This window comes from Colletotrichum chrysophilum (assembly GCF_026319265.1).
Source record: "Colletotrichum chrysophilum strain AFK26 chromosome Unknown scaffold_72, whole genome shotgun sequence".
NCBI classification, from domain to species: Eukaryota; Fungi; Ascomycota; class Sordariomycetes; order Glomerellales; family Glomerellaceae; genus Colletotrichum; species Colletotrichum chrysophilum.
In genome coordinates, this window is record NW_026517359.1 from 43,836 (window position 1) to 64,213 (window position 20,378).

Consider the following 20,378-nt stretch of genomic DNA (forward strand, 5'->3'; position numbering starts at 1 on the left):
GGGACCCAGGAAAGAGCCGTCCGCCTCTTCTTTCCTAAAAAGAAAGTTTGCAAATATTTAGTTATAGGCGGTTATATCGTTCATCGCCCTCCTCTGCTAAATAAAGCCCAACTGTATCGTGTATTCGTTCTCATTATCATGCCAAAGTCTAAATCCATTCGTTATGCTTTGCCAACTCAAAAGACGCTGGGCCACAGAATATGCTGTGACTGGTCGAAACCAAAGGTTCATCCCAGACCCAAGGGATTCTTTCAAATTTCCATTGTCAAGCCGACTGCCGGTTGAATGAAAATTGCTGCACCTCAGGTACCTCAAGCAAGGTGTAGTTGCTGTCAATGTACCACCAGCCCTTGTACTTCTCGGGCTTGTCGGCTGCAGGCTTGATCTTGCTCTTCTTGGGAATGTCGAACTTCTTTGTCGTCTTGCTCTTTTTGACGTAGCTCTTGGCGACATCGGAGTCTGCCGTCTGGTTGTAGTTGATTTCGTTCGAGTCGACTTTGCCGTTGATCAACTCCTCCCAGGTGCGGTGGCTGTCGATGAGAACGTCCTGCATGAAGGTGACATTCTGATACCAGTCCCCAACGATATCAATCACTGGGTCGCCTCGAGCAACCTTGTAGTACTGCGACCAACGTCAGAGCTCAGAATCATGATTACGGATAGGGCAACTAACGGTCCACCAGTCCCTGAAGGTCTTGATAGTTCCCGGGCGGTACTTTTCAACGTCCTCCCAGGCTTTGAAATGTCAGCTTATCTCAATAAACGCCAGTCTTAAGACACCTACAGTTGAGAAGCGGAGCAAGGGGGTCCTTGATGTCAATGCCCATGATTTTCCAATCAGTCTCATTACCCTGAGAATTGTCAGCAATGTGATGAGACAGGCTCGAGAGCGGGGCGACTTACATCAGCCAAGGCAAGACCGCCAAGAATCTTGACTTGCTTCACTTGGCCAGTGTATCCGGGGCTACATCCTGTTAGTCGATCCGACTATGAATTTTTTTCTCTGAGAGGACTTACTCTTGACCAATATCGAAGAGGTCGACGGGATCATTGTCGCCGTTCAATCCGGTGAACTCATGCTTGAAGTTGGGGCTCTCCCACGTCTGAGGGATAGAACCGTACAAAAAGGGGTAAGACTTGTGAGGCCAGACGTTCTCGACATATCTAGGGCTACCATTCCTAGAGTCGTGGAGGATTGGGTCTTCAAGATGAGAAGAATCAGCGCGAGTTCAATGCAATACCTGTTGGGACTTACTCATTGGCTCATCCCTCGCCATCTCAATCTTGGCGTCTTGCCACCTGGGAACCTCGATGACGACGTTGATGATTTGCCTGTCGCTCACATCCGGCCATGTTGGGATGTCGTGCCAAAATGAGATTGGGTCGCCGTCTTTTGTGAGCCATATCCTCCAGTCCTGTATAGCATCAGAATCAGCATTCCGAGTGGTTTTGTTGAATTTTTGAGAATTTCGTACCTCAGTGTTGCGTGCTCCGACTTCTCTCAAACTGAGCGACTTGTAGTCAAAGCTTCCTAAGCTCACCGCGTCGCTAACGGCAGCAAGGGCCGCGGTCATGAATATGCTCGACTTGACACCCATTATGATCGCTCTGAACAACTTTCAAAAAATCATTAACGAAAACAGAGAACAAAACGCGGTGTGGCTATTCAGGAGTACAATCGCAACGCGACGCCCGTTATTTTTGTAACTCGCCTGTGGCGAACACCCCGCCCAGCCAGCGCTGCCAAGTCGCACGGGGGCAGGCTTAGCCGACGACATTTTTGGAATTGGCAGGTTGTGGCGGGACCAGGAGACGTGGGGCGGGAACAGGCGTGAAAGAAGGCGGCGAAAAGATTGGACGATGGGATTTTCTTGGGAGAACAACGCATAAAGTCCATTTCTTGCTCTTTGGCGGTTGATGAGTTGGTGCGGGGCTCTCGTCGGGGATGACGGGGTTTGAGACGCGGGACCAATGGCGATCGCCTGTCGCGGAACGTGCGAATGAAAAAGGAGTGACGGGGATGGATAGGGGCAGTTTCGTCATCGCTGAAGAATGGCATTCAACATTGTCAGCCAACTTTATTTTCTGTCTGCTTTCTGTGACTGCTCAAACCACTTGCCATCGTGATCGAATACCCTTTTGGGGCAGGGACAACCATGTCTCCAAACGACGATATCGCAACCTTTTGGGCTTCGGATTGACCGCTATCAGAATTTTTCGATCAGCACCAATTAGAGCAGGCAACGCGTTGCATCCACAACAGGTACAAAATACTACCATTGTGAGCCAGGTTGCCCGCGACGATTCAAAATCTGAAACGCAGTGTAGTCAAAAGCTTCTAGGACCGCCTCATATCTCTCAAGATCGTATGAAGAACGCACGCTGAAATGAACCCTGCACCGTCGCGGACTTGTACGGCAAGTGGCAAGCGGCTAGCGGCAAGCGACAGCATATGGGATCACCGGTCCGGGCCGGCGGAAACCGCGTCGGCTCCGATCCGCCGAAGAACGCTGTGAAGTAATGCGTTCATTTACACTAATAGCATCAATGATAAACACCAGTTGGCTTGCTATAGACTACTCCCAACCGCAGCCGATACCTCGTGAATATGCCGCGGATGCCGCGCCGAGTGTCTCCCGCGAGCCTTCCAGCAAGACAGCGGGATTTGCTTCCATGGTATGAGAAAATAATGGCCTACAACTACTACGTTGGCTTTTGAACTCGTGAATCCTGGTCTAGTCATCGTTGTCTGTGTCGGAGTTGAACTGATTCATCCACCCTTGTTCCCTGCGTAGACGTTCCAAAGTTTTTCTGAGAAGCTTCGCACTTTTCCGACAAGCGTGCCCTTCCCCACCGACACGCTGAGGGACTAACATGTCGTTTTCGATCATAACCAAAAAGTCTCGAGCAAAACCGCCCACTTTCGCTCGCTCTTTCAGTTCATTGATGTGCTGTGCGCAATTAGCGTCATTCTCCATATTTGCACTGGATACATCGAAACCAACAATTGAGACCGCTTTCTTGGTTTCGGGAACCAGCTTCTTAGACATTTTGTCTTCTCGGGTGAAAAAGAAAGTGTCAGACGCCGTGTTCTCACACTTGCCGGTCATGCCGGTCCGTTCACTGTCGAGTCGCTTCCTCGAAAACTCCTCGATAAGCTTCCACCCCTCAAAGAACCACGTGATAAACTCAAGGAAAACACAGCCGAGACTCCAGATATCAGTCAAGGGACTCAGCAACTCTTCCACAAAGTCTACCTCCGGAGCGCGGTAGGTATGTGTATGGACGATCCCGTATACCAGACTTTGCCTGTCAACCTCACAGTTCTTGCTGAAATCAGCAAATCCAAAGTCTGTGATCTTTAAGGTCCCTCTCGGTCTTCCATAGATTGGAGATGATCTTGAGGTGTCGGCAAACCAAAGAATGTTGCGAGGCTTGATATCTCCGTGGCGTCCGTAGAGGTGACGAATAACATTACCGCTCGAAGTCACCGCACCTCTAGATTGAATCCTTCTCTGGACGGTTTCTGGATCGGGATCTTGCTGTAGAAGAGACCACCCAGATTGCGTCGGAAAGTATTGGATAAATTCTAGTCCTCCCACAATACCATGACATTGCTCTGCCAGCCACATGAGAGTTTGCTTCCCCTCTGAACGATGTCTCTTCCAATATTCTTCGAGATCATGTTCGGCCCACGAGAAGATGAGATGGTAGCAGTCATGGTGCTCATAAGTTGCTAATAGAGATATGAGGTGAGTGTGAGTGTCGTGGCTGATTCTTCTCAGTATTGCAACCTCTCGCCTAAAAAGGTTACCAGTGCTGATCATATTATGTGGGCGAAGCGTTTTGACAGCGAAAAACTTCTAAGCACACCAATAAGAAATTAGAAATCGTCTTCGAGGGCGAATAGGAATAACAACAGACAGGCATAAAGAAAACAGAACAGATTAAGGTCATTGGTAGACAAATTCCTTCGTCCTAGGCAACTTACTCCACACGCTTCAAAATTGTGGTGACTGGGATGAATTGAGACCTTGTTGACATGGCCAAAGCCACCGATTCGTTTCTCTTTACCATGGAAAGTGAAGGGTAGAATATCATGTGGAAGAAACTTCAAGTGGTCTACCAACTTCTTTTCTCCTCGCTTGAAGATACGAGCGACAACTCTCCATTGATGATCCTCAAAGGCTTTTTTTTCCTGTCCACTCCACTTGTCGAAGCATTCCAACGGACCGTCTCTTTCGCCTTCCAGACGACTATAAAACTGACAAGGACCAATATTTCCCCGAGGTAGTTTCATCAACAGAGGTAAATCGTCATCGCAAACTTCCTTGTCGATAAAACTCTTAATTCGAGCTGGCCGCTCGATGAGAATGAGTATCGCCAGCACCTTGAGGTAGGACTTCTTGGGCGCATCGTTGTTGCTAGCCCTGAAGATGTTTCCTTTAGCTTTGTCAAGAATTGATGGAGGGGACTGGTTGTCGCCATATATTATTCTTGCCTTTTCTTTTTGGGCATCCCGTCTCTTGGCTCTTCCCTTTGGAAAGTTGAAATTTAGATCCGTTAGCTTGTGTGGATGTAACTTAAAAAGTGAATGGTGTTTTCCAAGCTCTCTCTGCACTGCTTCCGGACTCAAGATTTCAATGAGCGAACTAGCAGGGAGAAAACCGTTTCGATCGATTTCCTCAGCAAGTCTCTACTGTAGTTTGGAACAACGCCTATCAGGCTCAGCCCCGTCTGAAAGAGACTTCTCTCTTGCAGGTCGTTTTCGGTCGTGTTTTTTCGAGATCTTCGTGCTGCGCTGACCTCTGGGAGAATAGAGCGCACCGTTTCCCGTAAACGACGATTCTATTGGAGATGACGTTTGTGAATTTATCTGCACGCACAGCCGTTTGTAAGCTGCTGGTGGAAGATCATGATAGATAGATTTAAACTTACATCGGTATGGATACCATACTCATCTGACTCTTGGCCGACAAGAGTCAACGCAACTGAATCGTTTTTCGTGTTTATCGAGCTGCCACTTGGGGTACTTGGGGTACTGCGACGATGTTGGCTAAGACGGGTCGACAGAAAATCGGATTTCGAAAACCGTCCAGTCGCTTGTTGTATCTTCTGAAGGAGGCTTTTTTCGTTGCTCGAGGGGCAATTGGTGATTCGATCTGGAACCGAGCTCGTTCTCCATGCTTCTGTGCCATTAACGTCGACTCCATCCAAGCTTGGGAAATGGGTTACTGCTGTGGACTGTGAGGACTCGCTTTGTTGTGATTGCATGGTGAGTAGCCCTTCCAATTTCTGGTGTCCGTTTGCAAGTATGCCAATCATGCTGCTGCGGGAGGGGCCTCAGGGGCTTACAGAGAAGGACTGGTTGAGTTCACGCCCCTTCGGTGAGAATGGCGCCTCGGAGAAGTGGAAATACCACGCGGTCTTGAGGCGCGGCATTTATGTACTCAATATCAAACCAGGCTTCAGATTCAGCATTGATCAGATAAGATGTTTAACATTAAATCCATATGGTCCACAGTTTCTGTAATGGGAGATTACCCGAAGAGAATCGGGAAGTAAGCGGCACTGGCCCACCAACAACAGGCTGCGAAGCGATGCCCTCCATCCTGCACTGCTTACATGCAGCGCCAAGCCATTAGTTAATTGTTCCACTTCCTCAACTGTTCTGCATCTCTACAGCAGGCAACCAATGAAAAAGTTTGACGTCTTCAATGGGGAGGGGAAATCAGGCTGCACGATAAGAATGTGCTGCTGCTCAGTCGTACGCCCGAAAAGCCTGGAGCCAGGGAGCGTAAGGCGTAGTTTCGATGGTGCATCATCAGTGGATTGTCCAGAACTAGAGATTATGAACATACAAAATGGCACTGATTTTCCACCTTGTTTCTTGAACCTTTCCGACTTATGTGTATCTGAAGTTCAGGGGCGTAAACGTTGTTATTTGTTTGCATTTTCTTCGGTGCTCATGACATTTTTATTCCTTCGAGGACTGCGGAAACGCACAAGGTCGTTCCGCTCTGTCCCTTCACCACCGCCGTCGAAACGCCAGAGCATTGAGATTGGAGATATTGATCCAGTGAAGTTGGAGGAAAGGTTAACAGAGCTGTACGGTGCCGGCTGCTTTCAGATCAATGTTCGTGGATGTTCTTCTCACCTCAATGTTGGCGTGCTAACCAGGCAACTCCTTCCAGCTGATACATGACACGTACAACATCGAAGGAATTGACACGCCCCTTTCAGAGGTGAGGATTAATTGATATGCTGAGGTCTGCATAAAGTCGGTGACGTGAGCTGACTTTGTGCTTCCAGGCCGACATAGAAGCCTGCGCCTTCTAGTCATGCGACACCAAACCTGCCGTCCATAGGAAAGGGCGAGCGATGCTCACTACCTCTTTCACACATGAGACTTCGCGAAGGTGTCGCAATACGAAGCACGGAATATTGGAATATGTGGGTCATGCAGTTGATTATGCGAGCCGCCAAGATAGGAGGCTTGGCCCGTTTGTGGCATCACCAGGCGTCCATTCTCAATCAGAGGTTGCAGGCCATCTACCAATCAGATTCTCAGGATCTGCCTGCGGCTGAGGGTCGGCGGGCAAATTTGGGCTACTGGCGGTGCGTTAGGAAGTTGATAGTCAGAATCCAAGACCATGCATCTCAGCCTGCCTCCAGCCTGTGGCAGCAATTGCCAGGTTAGTGCAGCCAAGCGATGCACCTGATTTGAAAATTTTCAGCCTGAACGCAAATATGAAGCGGGGGCGAAGACAGTGGATTAATAGTAATTTCGCCAGCTTATCCGGTGCTCTGTAAGTGATTCGGGTCCACGATCAGGCTGTCCGTTTTCGCAGTTGATTTCCCTTTTTACCGGGTGAGCAACGGCATTAGAAAAATTATAGCATGTTCTCTCCATGCTCCCAGCTTCAACCCCATCCATTTATCAACAGCTGCGTCAGTGGTCAACTTTGTCGCCATGACTGGCAATGAGTCTGGTAGGAGGAGGACCAAACGGACCAAGTCAAACCCTCGACTTTCAGACGACATCATGGCGCACTATCGCCGAAGCGCCTTCGAAAAAAGCACTAGCTCATTTCTACCCGAGGGAGATATTGCCGGACTTGTGACCGATAAGACCGTCATGAAAGCTTTGGGATGGAAAAGGCAACGACCAAGAGAGTGCCCAAAATCTCAAGACATGCTGCGCTTCATTCTGGAAGAAGCGAGAAAGACCTTTGCCATAACATCTCTTACTGGACTTACTGGAAAGGAGTTGCTTGAAGCAATGGGGATTCTTAAGGATGCGAGTATTTCTGACAGTTGTTTACCTGTCAAAAAGATACTTTGGGAAGAAAAGGGGATTATTCGACGACCAAACTTTGGTGGAACCAACGAAAATGCCGACATCAATAATGGTTCTGATGATAGAGAGAAGCTATCAGACAGCGATGATGATTCTTCCGATTCTGAAGACTCTTCGGAGGACGAGCAGGCCAGTGTGTGGAACGGCGCCAGGGTCAACTACTTTTGTCACAACCAATGGATACTATTAGCTCCGGTCTTTTCGGTTAGTAAGTTCAATCACGACTTACCACGGGCTTCTATCCTTCCTTTCACCAAGAAACACCACGAATTCGACAGTGGCTCTTTCGGACGAGTCACAAAGTACGAGTTGCATGAATCACATCTCATAGATGGAAACAACGAAGTGAGCGCAGGAATTCCCGTCTAAAAGCACTCTACAGATGAAGACTGACTAGTAAATTACAAAAAGGATTTTCATTGCCCTCAATATGTTGCAGTCAAGGAAATACAAGCAAGTACGCAGAAAGAACGATCAAAAATTGTCAGCAACTGGGAAAAGGAGGCGGGCGTGCTTCAGAAGATGAATCAGCTCAACCAGCCACACATTGTCCGGTTTCTCACAGCATTTCGCTGGGGTGACCAGGGGGAGGAGGACCATTACCTCATGCTGGAATGGGCGGATGGAGGCAATCTGCGAAACCTTTGGGAAAGATTCGAGCGGCCAAGTCTAACGCCAGGCTTGATACAGGACACGGTTCAGCAACTCCTAGGTCTTGCTAATGCACTCAGCAAGGCTCACTATCCAGAGACGGGACCAAATTTTCGCCATGGTGATTTGAAACCCGAAAACATCCTCTGGTTCAAGAGCAAGTCTGGGAATGGAATTGGCACACTTAAGATTGGCGATTGGGGTCTTGCCAAACAGCACTTGGTCGTCACTGAGTTACGCAGCAATCAGACAACAACACAGTGGGGGACACGAAGGTACGAACCCCCTGAAGAGGCTCCTGGAGAGGGGTCAAATCTTCTTCTCCCAAACCAGCCTGGAAAGAAACGGTCAAGGCTATACGACATTTGGGCTCTGGGATGTATCAGTTTGGAGTTTCTCATCTGGCTGATGTATGGGCGCGATGAACTCAACCAGTTCAACAAAAGTCTTGGTACCAATAGCCTCGATATTCCACGCTTCTATCAACTCAAACAGAACCAGAACGGGAGAAGCAAAGCACAAGTACACGACGTTGTGGAGAAGTGGATGGACCACATGGCCCGAGACAAAATTTGCCGGCCCGGGAGTACCGCTCTAGGAAGTTTGCTTGAACTTATCAGAACTCGTCTACTTGTGGTGAAGCTACCAGAGCGATTGGCTACGTCACCAGATCTTTCAAAAGCTACCGGCACTCTGAAAAGCGACACTACCAGCAATGTGCCTGGATCCCCCCATATCAAGGAGTCCATCGACTTTCCCAATACAGAGAGCATTCCTGGTATTGCTATTTTCGAGCCAGAAGCAAATGAATCACCCATACCGCCACGTATCGACACAGGGTCTCACAGAAAGGTAGGTGCTTCAACTGGCAAGGTTTGGGAGCGTGCTCGCGCAACAGATGTTCAAGACCAGATGCAGATCATAGCAGGTGAAGATGAAGATGATAGCTACTGGTTCACAGATCAGCCAAGTCCTCCTTATGGTCCTGGATATGCCGAAGTACCTCAAACGATCAAGTCAGCAAATGGTCAAATTGGTGGCAAGACGGTTAGCGAAGGCATGCGTGCAGAAGTTCAAAGACTTTCACTTCATCCGAGAGCCCAAGGTCTATCTGCGCAAGCAACCCAATTGGTAATTTAGATCTTTTCGCTGAGATAGCGCTCACTAACTATATATCTGTCAAGATTGTATGTGACCCAGTCAGGTTATTCTCCTACCCATTTCAGTAGTATGCAGTACTAATCACGCGGTGGTCGCTTGGCATGTACAGGATGTAAGATGCCTCCCCTTTTGACTCCCGTTCCTTTACGTCTTTGTCCACTGAATGTTGGTTTCTAACGATGTCAAAGTATGTGAGTTTAGACTGCGAAATTGCCCTCACCACACTGTTAACTGGACTAACCGCACGCCTTGTTCGCGTTGGAATAGGGAGTAAGTGATTCAACCACAATAACACTTTTTTTGGGCATCATTTGAGTGGCTAACAAATTAATTACATCGCAGAATGTGAGTGCATATATTTAAGTCTCTCCTTGACGCGTACTTACTGAGGTATGCAGAACGTAAGCAGCAAAGCGGCGTTTCTGCGTTGCATGGGCATTTTCTCTGACTCTACACCAGAAAGTGAGTTTCTGGGATGGTTGATATTTGAGTTGAGACCAATCTAACATTCCATTGTTAGCTTGACACTGACTGGCAGTTTCTGGTCGACAACGACTTTGCCAATCGCATCATGTCTTCAATCCGAGACAAGTCTTTGCAACTACCTCTCGTCCACCCGGCCTGCATCTTGTGTACCAAGTGCAAACGCCTGAGCGAAACTATTTGGGATCCCGCTTTTAGCATCACTTATACCGTGAAGCATTTGAATTCGAATTCCGTATCAAAAGCATGCAATTTGTGCGGCCTGCTCTGGCGCGTTTACGAGAAGCACGGCATGACAAAACTCTCTGAGGTCATGTTTGAGAGAAATCAGTCGATCATCAAGATGAACGGCGAAGGCGCTCCCGTTCTTTCCATTTATAGAAGCCCAGGTACGTAAACTTTATGAAAATCATTGACCAAAATGACCAAGAATATGAGGTGGCTCACATTTCTCTTTTCATAATCAGATCTCGAAACGCGAGTTAGTGGGGATATTCAGATTGGGTTTCCTCAACTTCCTGACGCCAGGAGTGAGACGCATTTCGAGATCATGAGGCAATGGCTAGACTTTTGCGACCATCATCACAAGAACTCCACTTGCCGCGTAGACGTTCCAGTCTCGACATCAATCAATTTGAGGGGGTCCAGAACTCCTGGGAGAATGCCAACACGAGTGATCGCAGTAGGTAGGACTGGAGATGAATTCGTGTTCCTGCACGAGACCAAGCCTGGTGACCACGGCGAGTGGTTGGCGCTTTCTCATCAGTGGGGAACCGGTACTCAATTCTGTACCACGACCGGGAATCTCAACGAACACATGAACGGCATCAAATTCGACGATCTACCGGCGACCTTCAGAGACGCGGTTACAGTGACTCGCGCTCTTGGGTGTGAGTATCTCTGGATTGATTCGATCTGCATCATCCAGGGGTTTGGTGGCGATTTCAATCAAGAGGCAAAACGCATGGAACAGGTGTACAGCGGCGCATATTGTGTGCTTGCCTCCAGTCGGCGACCTGGGCATGACGCCGGGTTTTTGCAGCCTCGAACGGCAAGAAACACCGTTGTGCTACAGTCGGCCGAAGGCACAAGTCCCTTTTACATATGTGAGGCGATTGACGATTTCAAGCATCATGTTTTGGATGGCACCCTGAACCAACGAGGATGGGTGCTGCAAGAACATGCTCTCGCTCGCCGCACTATTTACTTCACGGAGCACCAAACTTATTTTGAGTGCGGAGATAGGGTGCGATGCGAAACGATGATTAAAATGAGAAGGTACGTTTACAAACTGGCAGAAAACAGTTCAAGCTATTAAAGCAACTAACTTGTACAGCGAGCTGGCCACCTTCCTAGGCGACTCCAACTTTCCGCGAATAATTATGCAGGCTCACAAGGGAGAAAGAATCCTTATGTATCAAGATCTGTACAAGAGCTATTCGCGTCTTGGGCTTTCCCAAGCATCCGATCGTCCGATGGCTATTGCTGGCCTCCAGGAACGAATACTGGCTGCTCTTGATGCTGATGGCGGGCATGGGGTGTTTGACGAAGACAGGAAAGGCCCTAACAGCAGAGGACTCCTACGAAGAAGCTTACTATGGCGTCGCGGCGAGGATGTAACGTCCATGGTCCGAATCCAATTCCCCAAGCCCAATACCAGGGCTGTGGTGCCTTCATGGTCATGGATGGCGCACAGCGGGGGCATAGACTATATAAGCCCAGTCTTTGGCGGGGTTGATTGGGAAGAGATGCAATCGCCTTGGTCTCCGCGAAGTGGCAGCCTAGGAGATACACTTCGCACCGGTTCTCAAGGCGAGAAGATCGCTCTGGTAGCTGAGGCTCGAGATTACACAGCACCTCTCATCCCAGATGGACAGGGCGAGATTGTGCTCGACTACCCAGGAGGTTCGCAAACGTCCACCAAAAAGTGCGTGGTATTGGGCACGCAAAAAGGTAGGGCGCTTATCGAGGAGAAAAAGCACTATTTGCTGATAGTTGCTGTAACTTCCGCCCGGGATAGAGATGGAACCCAGTTGTATGAGCGGGTTGGGGCTGGGTATCTGCCAGGGAAATGCATTGGGTCTAAATGCGAGAAAATCAGGATTCACTAACTGCTTCCGCCACTACATTAGAAGCAGATGGCGGTTGGCTCATTCAACATTAGGCCAGAGCAGAGCAAGAATGCACAGCTTTTACTTTATTGATCGCAAAATCGTCGCTCACTAACACGTTCCACTAATACAAGGTAAATGCCCGACGACATGTATTTGGATGAGTCGGATCAATCTCCTAACGAAAACAAACAAATATCTACCAGTCTTTGGCTACAGTTTATGATGTAAAATATGTCTATCCTATGTCCCACGCTGCTCACAAAGAAAACCGAAGTCGCGATGAGGGAGATTTTGAGAGAATCCCACGCCAATGCTGAAAATTACTCAAGGAAATGTGTCACCGAGGCTGGAAATGACGTTCTCGCGCCAGTAGAAGAAGCCAGAGAAAGCGGCTCCCGGGCCGAGCAAGACGTTGCTAGCGAGGTTGGCCAGACCGGCAATGAGGGTTTGTTTGTTGGTCAGATATCCCTGTGTCCTCAGGTCCCAAGTCAGGTAAGAGGACAGGGTCACAGAGGCCAACCCAAACAATGCGCTGCTGCCAGTAAGCAGACCCGCAGCTCCAACTGTGGAAGGGTTCTCGAAGTTGGTGTAGATGGCACCAACAATATGGGCCACTGCGCAGACACCCGCAGTGAAAGCGTAGGTGGACTTCAGCGGCGCAACGTCCTTCTTCTGGTACATGTCGAGGAATTCCTCCGTCTCTTCCTCCTTGACCTCGACGTCGGGCTTGGGCGGGTTGATGAGGTTCTTAACGGTCTTGATCGCGTTGGGGATCAGCTTAAGGAGTGCCGCGCTGAGAAGAGGGGCCGCGGTGGCGACGACGTTGGCGGCTTGACGAAGTTGGGGGTTCTGAATGGGCAGGGATGCCAGGACCATGGGGATGCCGTAGCCTGTGACGACGGCAGGCAGGATTGACTTGGCGATGTTGGTGGGAACGTGGCGGCCGGGGATGTTGTTGGCGCCCAGAAGAAGCGTTGCCAAGCTGAACGCAGGCATGACGGCCTTGGGGCCGAGGATGGTGTACGCGGCGACGGCGGTTGCGGGCCTGCAGTCTTCGTTAGTTATATGGATACTTGGTGGTGACTAGGATACGTACCAAGACAGAACGGCAATCTTGTTACCAACGCGGCTACCTTCTACAAACCACATCGTGAGAGCAGAGAGAAGGTTGGCTCGGAGCTGGATAGTCTGCGCCGTATTCTCAGCCGCAGGTGCTGCGAATGAAGCAACAAGGCTGGAGTTGCTTGCTGCACCATTCAGCAGAGCCGGCAGTGCCTGGAATGAACGGACGACGTTCGCAATGTGCGCTGGCGACGCTGCTTGGTACAACAACGCACCCAGGACTCCCGCAGACAGAACGAAAGGTGCCCAGGTCGCCTTGCTCTCGATAGGCCTGGCCGGGAGCTCATCATTGTAAGGAATGAGACGGGGTCTCTTCGGGAGAGGGAGTCTCTCAATGTGGTGGCTGGCTGTGGCGATCGGGGTGATGGTCTTGAGGAAGCTCTCCTCACCGAGGATGGGCATGAGAACGTTGACGACGATGGTGGAAAGGGGTGATCTGCCGGTCAGGATCATCTGGAGGTTGTGAGCGCTGGCGACCAAGGCCTTTGCTCTGGCGTGGCGCTTCTCGTGGACGTAAGCGAAGGCGTTGCTGATGTCCTCCTCCGTTGGGCTCTTGGGGTTCTTCTCAAGCATGTTGGTGAGGGCGTTGATGAGGAGGGCTGCGGCTTCGATGGCGCCGTTGCCGCCTTGACCGGAGATGGGATCGATCTTGAACTCGTTAGTCTAGGTCTTGAAAGGACAGGATCTTGAATGCCACTCACCTTGTGGCTTGCATCACCGATGGTGATGATCCTCTTGTAATGCCACTTCTCGAACACGTACTCCTCGAGAGGTACCAGGGTCGACATGATGCGGTTCTTGTAGATGGCACCGAAGGTCAAGTCGTCGTAGACTTTGTCGTCCTTGTGCTCACTCGCCAACTTCTCCTTGTCATCCTCAGAGTATCGAGGAATATCCTTGCCGTAAATGGTCTTGCCGGTGCCCTTGAACAAGAACCAATACGTTCTGTTGCCGGGCGCGTGCACAATCAGGTAGCTTCGGCCTCCTTGGTGCACCATTTGTTGTGTGTACGGTGGCAGATCTGTGGGGCGCTTGGAGATGCCAAAGATGCATTTCGTGTCGACGGGAACTCCTGTAGACGCGTTAGCAAGTGAACGCGGCATACCACGAGTCTCAGGACAACGCACTAGACTGTTCATCTTCGGGGAAGTATCCGGGCGTCTCTTCCTTTCCGATGCGCCACATCTCCTCTCTGACGGCGCTGTGGATTCCATCTGCGCCAACAATAATGTCTCCCTCATAGACGGATCCGTCGTCGGTGTGAACCTGGACACCACCCTTGACAAGATCAACTCGAGAAACTCTCTTCTTCGTGAGGACCTTCTCCTTGTGTTGCAGGTTGTCGTACAGGACCTGGAGAAGGATCTGCCTATCGATGAAGATGGAGGGGTATCCGAGTCTGAAATGTTGTTAGTGCCGACAGGGCTTTGTGCCGTGTTGTCAGGTCAAACATACCGGTTTTCCAGGTGGTGAGTGGAGGCACGCGAGTTTTCTGATTTTACCCTGCCATCAGATCCGCGAATACTAGCCTTCAGGTAGAAGTCTCCCGCAATGTCACGAATAGGCTCGTAACAGCCAAACTGATCGAGGATGCGGAAGCCGTTGGACAACAGTCCGATACTTGCGCCGACCTGGGGCGCGATCTGGGGGTAAGCTTCGAGGAGGACGTAGTCAATGTTGAACTTTTCCAGCATGTTCGCCAGAGACAGTCCAGAGACACTGCCTCCAGCGATGATGACCTTGAAGCCCATGTTGAATTTCTAGAGTGATAGTCGCTATGCAAAATAAGACGAAAATAAAGTGGTATAATGTCAAGTGATTGTTGATTTCTAGAATGCTGATGTCTACCAATTCGAAAGCAAACAACTTCAGACGACCTTCTCTTTTAATACAATTCCCATCTCAACAGCGGCAGATCCCCTATGTCTAGAATCGGTTGGCGTGGGCTGTCCGTCCGTACGGTGGAATCGGGTCCTAAATGACACCCGAGCCGAAGCCTGGTCCCATGTACCGGCAGGCGCCAGCATATGAGACGGTGCGGCATTCACCTCCGTCAAACAAAACAGACAAACAGTTGCATCCTACTGGACTTGCCGTGTTCGTCGGGAGTTGCTCCAGCTGAGGCCCGGTGACAGGGGCTCGGTAGTATGAGGATTCCCATCCTGGAAATCGGACCCGAGGTCGAGCCCACAGAAAATCCCGAGGCTAGGCCTGCGCCGTGGCCCCTTATTCGACCGTGTTTTTGGTGTGTGGCTTGGGCGTAGCACGGCGGGCTGGACTGCCGACCGCCGACCGTTCCCTTGGATTTTGACACGCCAAAGTCTGCCGATCACGGATTTTGATGTGGCTTTGTTCGTCCAGTCGGTTGGTGTTCCCCGCGTATTCAGAGGGAACCGCTGCAAACTTTGGCATGATTCATTATCAGATGGCCGTTTCGATACGCCGCTCATGATATCCTATGCGCCGCATTTCCGCTGAGTCATCTTATTTGACTGCACGCTTAGGCAACTATCGCCGTGTTCTTCCTTTATGACGTTGATTGGTTGAGTGGTTCGAATTCGGGAACTGTGCTCTCCGGTAAATGCTGCCCACTGAGCTGTTGCCTTGATCAACGGAGTCCATAGTCAGTGAGATTGCAAGACGCGTCAGCGATACACTTCTGAACTCGACATCTCGGGCATCATTTTGTCCCGAATAGTCGTGCATCTATGTAAGAACACGCCGTAGTGGCTTTGCTGTGGGTGTCGACATGTTGACAAGCTGACGTGAGCACTGATCAGATGTGTCTTTCTTGTCCAATGATTGTTCAAAAGGTGACAAGAACCAACCAAGAACGACGACTCGCTAAATCATTTCGAAATGTCAAGCAACATGTTGCCAGTTTTGGTTGCTTGTGGCTCGTCAGGTTGGGTGCAGCTGCCTACCATCTGGCCCCACACCGAAACTCCACCGCCCTGCAACACACCCTCCAGGTCGCACACCTCGGTGAGCTAAGGTGAGGCCAAATCCCCGGCCCGGAAAAACCAAAGCGCCAGCTATCCCCCAAACCGCGAGCCTCACATTTTGTCCTTCCACCATCAAACACCCGCGCGATCGCGACAAGCTGCCTAGCCGACCCCCCAATCCACCAACCCCCACAACAGCTTCACCCCTCTCCCGACCGCAACAATGACTTCCACAATCGGCATCCCCATCAAGCTCCTCAACGAGGCTCAGGTACATTCCTCCCCAATTCCTCACAGAAAGAAGGACCAGCACAGCTAACCCAGCGCGCGGAACAGGGCCACATCGTCACCCTCGAAATCACCTCGGGCCAAACCTACCGCGGCAAGCTCCTCGAAGGCATGTTTCTCCTCCATTTTCCCATGCTCCATACGCAGAACCCAATTGCTAACATGCCGCCGTACTCCAGCCGAGGACAACATGAACGTCCAGCTCAAGGACATCACCGTCACCGCCCGCGACGGCCGCGTCTCCCACCTCGACCAGGTCTACATCCGCGGCTCCCACGTCCGCTTCTTCATCGTCCCCGACATGCTCCGCAACGCACCCATGTTCCGCTCCCGCAACGTCCGCGGCCGCGGTGTCGGTATGGCTCGTGGTCGCGCGACCGTCAGCAGGGCCCGCGCCAGTGGTCGTGGAGGCAGGTAAACAGGAGACATCTGGGTTTGACGGACTTTCTGGTGGCCATTCTGCAAGTTTCTGGCGGCAGGCATGACGAGTGATCCAGCGACGATCTGGCGTTGCCGATGGCGCTACTACTCAATACATATGACAAAAACGCGTACCGAACCACGCTTGATTCGACAAGAGGCAGGGCAAACCAAGGCGAGGCAGTCTGAGCAAAGGAAAAGCGGGCGGAACTCCAACACACCAATCTCGAAGAGAAAAAAGTTCACGGCGTTTTACGGTTTCTGGGTTCTGAATAAGGGCTTACGCAAGAGTGATTATATAGGGGGATGACGTCAGGAGAAATAACGATACCATTCAACCATATGCTTTCTAGAAGAGGGATACAGCGGTTTGCTAGGGTAGGCCTCACTCTCTTGAGCCGTTGTCAAAACTCCAAGCTACAAAATCCGCTGACAAACCAGCCAAGATGAGAGAGTCAATGCCGGAATATCAATGCCAAAAAGAGGTGCCACTCTTGTCCATCCTCCAAAAGAGGCTCAATACCATCCGTGTTGGAGCATAGTCGTGTCATGAAATTTGGAAGAGCTTTTGTCATGTTTTGTCTATGGTGACTTTTGTGTTTTATACATTATACAGATGATGGTACAACGTGATCGCAAAACCAAGAGCCCCTCCTTACTCGAGACGCTTCAGCGCGTCCTCGGCCTTCTCTACCAGCTCCTTGGCCTTGCGCAGCTCCTCCTCGCCCTCGATCGGCGTATCTCTCGGCGTGTCCAGCGATTCGACAACGCTCTGCTCGACCGCCCTGACCGCCTTGCGGCCCTCCTCGCGCACCTCGCCCTCCCAGTACGTCCGCGCCGTCTCCCACTTCTTCTGCAGGTTGCGCAGGCTCCACATGATGCCGAGCGCGGCCACGGCGCCCGCCTCGTAGATCGACCCCGCGTACTGCGAGACGTAGAGCAGGCCCGAGAGCGCGCCGGTGAGGGCCGAGGTGCTCGATGCCTGCAGTACGAGCTTCTGCGCGAGGGCCTGCAGCGCGGGGACCGTCTCCTCATGGAGGTAGCGGCGGGTGAAGGAGATGTGCGTGGGCCACTTGGGTGTGCGGCTCGTGATTTTCGTGATTGTCTTGGTCTCCGGCTGCGGCTGCAGTTCAGATGTTGGCTGGGTGTAGGTGGGCGCCTCAAGGGCGGGCACGACGCCAGACTCGGCGATGCGGCCGGCGAGGAAGACGAGCTCGCGCTCAGCGCCAGGGAGGAACCGCTGGTTGAGCATGTCGGAAGTGAGGACGCCGACGTCGTCCACGCGCCAGAATAGCTTCCACCAGCCTAGCTTGCGCCACCTTGTCCCTGCGAACGCGAGGTCGAGCTGCTGCTGCAGCTCCTCGTGCGCGAATTGTGACCACTCCGCCAATCGATCGTTCATAACTGCCAACTTGGGCGAGGCAACCTCTGCTGATAGCCGTCCAGACGTAAGGCGCCCCTGCTCGGCCTCAATCCCCGCGAGAGCGTTGCGCAGTAGAGAAGCGATGTGTGTCTTCACGACCGGCTTCGTGGCCCCTGCCGGGTTGTTCTCCACCCCAGCCTTCAGCCACTCGACAATGGCGGGCACATTGCTCTTGTACCACGCACGCTCATACTCCATCGCGTTGCCAATGTTCTCTCGGATGCGATCGAGACCCTTGCTGCCTACACTCACGTCAATGGGCTGGAACGCAAGCTGCTCGCCCTCCTCAACCGGGTACTTTGGTAAGTTGACCGCCGCGAGGACGGAATCACGGTACGCCGCCAACGGCAACGCCGCCACCGTCGCAGCGCCCATGATCCCCTCCGACACGACAATAGCCTTGTGCACCGGCGTAGTCACAGGGGTGTACCGCCCCGAGCTCGACTGGATATCAACAGTCGGCACCAAAACAGCCTGCTCCACATCCATCACGGCCGCCGCCTGCCCAGCCGCCGCCGCTCCCGCAGAGAGAGGATTCACCTCCATCAGCAGCAGCTCCACCCCGCACCCATTCAACGCAGGCGACGACACATCCAGCTCGTGCAGCAGATTCGTCTTGGATATCGTCAGCGTAGTGCCCTTCCCCTCGTCGCCCTTGGCCTCGCCGACCCGCACGACAAGCGGCTGCGTCGTGTCATGGCCCTTCACGGCCCTCTCCCACTCCGCCTCGTCGCCCAGCGGGTCCGCGAGCAGCACCCTCAAGAGCTCCCTCGCCGTCTTCCCGGGTTCACCTGCGCCGTCCGCCAGGGCGAGGATCGCGACGCGCACGTTCTCGTGCCCGGGTTCCTGGCGCAGGCCCTGCAGCGCGAGTTGCAGACGGGACAGGTTGACGTGGTTGACGGCGTGCTTCTGCAGCTCGAGCAGGATGTCGATCAGCTCCGACCGCGCATTCTGTGCGGCGGCGCTGCTGCTGCTTGCTGAGGAGTGAATCGCGTGCGTGGAGGACTGGAAGTACCGGCGCTGCTTCGAGGGTCCCCGTCGAGTACTGCTGGTCGTGCGTCGTGAAGGTGTCGGAGGAGCTGTGGAGAGCGAGCAGAACAGGCATACTGCGGGCGCCGAGGGTTGCTGCTTGCCTGCGGCAAGGGAAGCCGCACGGCCGGCGATTGGCCTCAGTGACACTCGTGGTGGCATTTCGTGGGAGGCATAGGGTAAAGGTGTGTAAATATGTCTTTACCCTGCCTATGTGTGGTGCAACTTTTCCCGCAGAAAAGAGGTTGCGTTGGGAGGTTGCTGCCGGGATAAACGGGTGAGGTCGGCCCAGGGCAGAAAAAGGTGCAGCAGTCGGGTTGTGGTGGACAAAGCTCCAAAAATGCTTCGCAGCAGCGGCTGCCGACCCAAGCTCCGATTTGCACGCGCATCACCGGGGGGCAAAACCTCGGGGAATTACGTGCCTACTGCTGCTAGCACCGAACCTGGAGCCACGGGGGCCCACCCCCGCCAACCTCCCAGCTGCCGACGCACCGACAATCGCTCACTCCATGACAACAGCACCCATCCCGACGATTGTGTAAGTCGAACGGTGTCTTCAAACCCAAAAAACGGCCCGGCACAATCTTCACCCAAACACACACCTCTACACGACCAGACCCCTTCCTCAACGGCTCTCTCTCCCCCTTCATTCCTCGCTGCGACAGCACACCGCATACCTCTACCCCTCCCCCGGCTCATCCGCGGACACAATGGCCCAATCAACCGCCCACCGCCGCCTCCTCCAGGAATACCGCGCCCTGACGAACAACCCGCCGGAGGGCATCACCGCCGGCCCCGTTTCCGAGGACGACCTCCTCCAGTGGGAGGCCCTGATCCAGGGCCCCGAGGGCACTCCCTTCGAGGGCGGCGTCTTCCCCGCCGAGCTCAAGTTCCCCAAGGACTACCCCCTCGCCCCGCCGACGATGAAGTTCCTCGTCGACATGTGGCACCCCAACAGTGAGTCGCATCATGTCCTCGTCTGCTTCCTCGTCCGTCCTTCTCCGAGCCACGACGCAATACAATGATAAATGGAAGCTAACCTCGCAAAAGTCTACCCCAGCGGCCTCGTCTGCATCTCCATCCTCCACCCTCCCGGCGACGACCCGAACCACTACGAGCACGCCTCCGAGCGCTGGTCCCCCATCCAGTCCGTCGAGAAGATCCTCATTTCCGTTATGAGCATGCTCGCCGAGCCCAACGACGAGAGCCCCGCCAACGTCGAGGCGGCCAAGATGTGGCGCGAGCGCCGCGGCGAGTACGAGCAAAAGGTCCGCGACGGCGTCAGGCGCTCTCTGGGTTTGTAAAACCGACCTGTATCTATGACGGGGGTAACATAAGACTACGAGTGAATCCGTGGAAGCGGGGGGAAGCTGCGCGGCCGA

The 20,378-nt window shown here is 52.5% G+C and overlaps 6 protein-coding genes across 6 annotated transcripts; 3 read left to right on the plus strand and 3 right to left on the minus strand.

Moving 5' to 3' along the window:
* Nucleotides 1-265: 265 nt before the first annotated feature.
* COL26b_008305 (uncharacterized protein) lies at nucleotides 266-1,598 on the minus strand (the record flags this gene model as incomplete). Its single annotated transcript, XM_053181068.1, has 7 exons — nucleotides 266-622; nucleotides 674-735; nucleotides 785-851; nucleotides 904-964; nucleotides 1,018-1,201; nucleotides 1,256-1,415; nucleotides 1,476-1,598. 7 exons carry the CDS (start codon nucleotides 1,596-1,598, stop codon nucleotides 266-268), a joined length of 1,014 nt encoding a protein of 337 aa, XP_053034950.1.
* A 7,325-nt stretch (nucleotides 1,599-8,923) lies between these two features.
* On the plus strand, nucleotides 8,924-10,052 carry COL26b_008306 (uncharacterized protein; the record flags this gene model as incomplete). The annotated part of the gene is made up of 2 exons (XM_053181069.1): nucleotides 8,924-9,058; nucleotides 9,711-10,052. The coding sequence occupies 2 exons, from the start codon at nucleotides 8,924-8,926 to the stop codon at nucleotides 10,050-10,052; spliced, it is 477 nt and encodes a 158-aa protein (XP_053034951.1).
* A 2,041-nt stretch (nucleotides 10,053-12,093) lies between these two features.
* Nucleotides 12,094-14,642, minus strand: COL26b_008307 (uncharacterized protein; the record flags this gene model as incomplete). Its single annotated transcript, XM_053181070.1, has 5 exons — nucleotides 12,094-12,814; nucleotides 12,866-13,539; nucleotides 13,593-13,963; nucleotides 14,019-14,290; nucleotides 14,347-14,642. 5 exons carry the CDS (start codon nucleotides 14,640-14,642, stop codon nucleotides 12,094-12,096), a joined length of 2,334 nt encoding a protein of 777 aa, XP_053034952.1.
* A 1,417-nt stretch (nucleotides 14,643-16,059) lies between these two features.
* Nucleotides 16,060-16,542, plus strand: COL26b_008308 (uncharacterized protein; the record flags this gene model as incomplete). Its single annotated transcript, XM_053181071.1, has 2 exons — nucleotides 16,060-16,107; nucleotides 16,309-16,542. 2 exons carry the CDS (start codon nucleotides 16,060-16,062, stop codon nucleotides 16,540-16,542), a joined length of 282 nt encoding a protein of 93 aa, XP_053034953.1.
* Nucleotides 16,543-17,199: 657 nt separating this feature from the next.
* COL26b_008309 (uncharacterized protein) lies at nucleotides 17,200-19,072 on the minus strand (the record flags this gene model as incomplete). The annotated part of the gene is made up of 2 exons (XM_053181072.1): nucleotides 17,200-18,918; nucleotides 18,983-19,072. The coding sequence occupies 2 exons, from the start codon at nucleotides 19,070-19,072 to the stop codon at nucleotides 17,200-17,202; spliced, it is 1,809 nt and encodes a 602-aa protein (XP_053034954.1).
* Nucleotides 19,073-19,706: 634 nt separating this feature from the next.
* Nucleotides 19,707-20,300, plus strand: UBC7 (Ubiquitin-conjugating enzyme E2 7; the record flags this gene model as incomplete). Its single annotated transcript, XM_053181073.1, has 2 exons — nucleotides 19,707-19,953; nucleotides 20,047-20,300. The coding sequence occupies 2 exons, from the start codon at nucleotides 19,707-19,709 to the stop codon at nucleotides 20,298-20,300; spliced, it is 501 nt and encodes a 166-aa protein (XP_053034955.1).
* Between the last annotated feature and the right edge of the window lie 78 nt (nucleotides 20,301-20,378).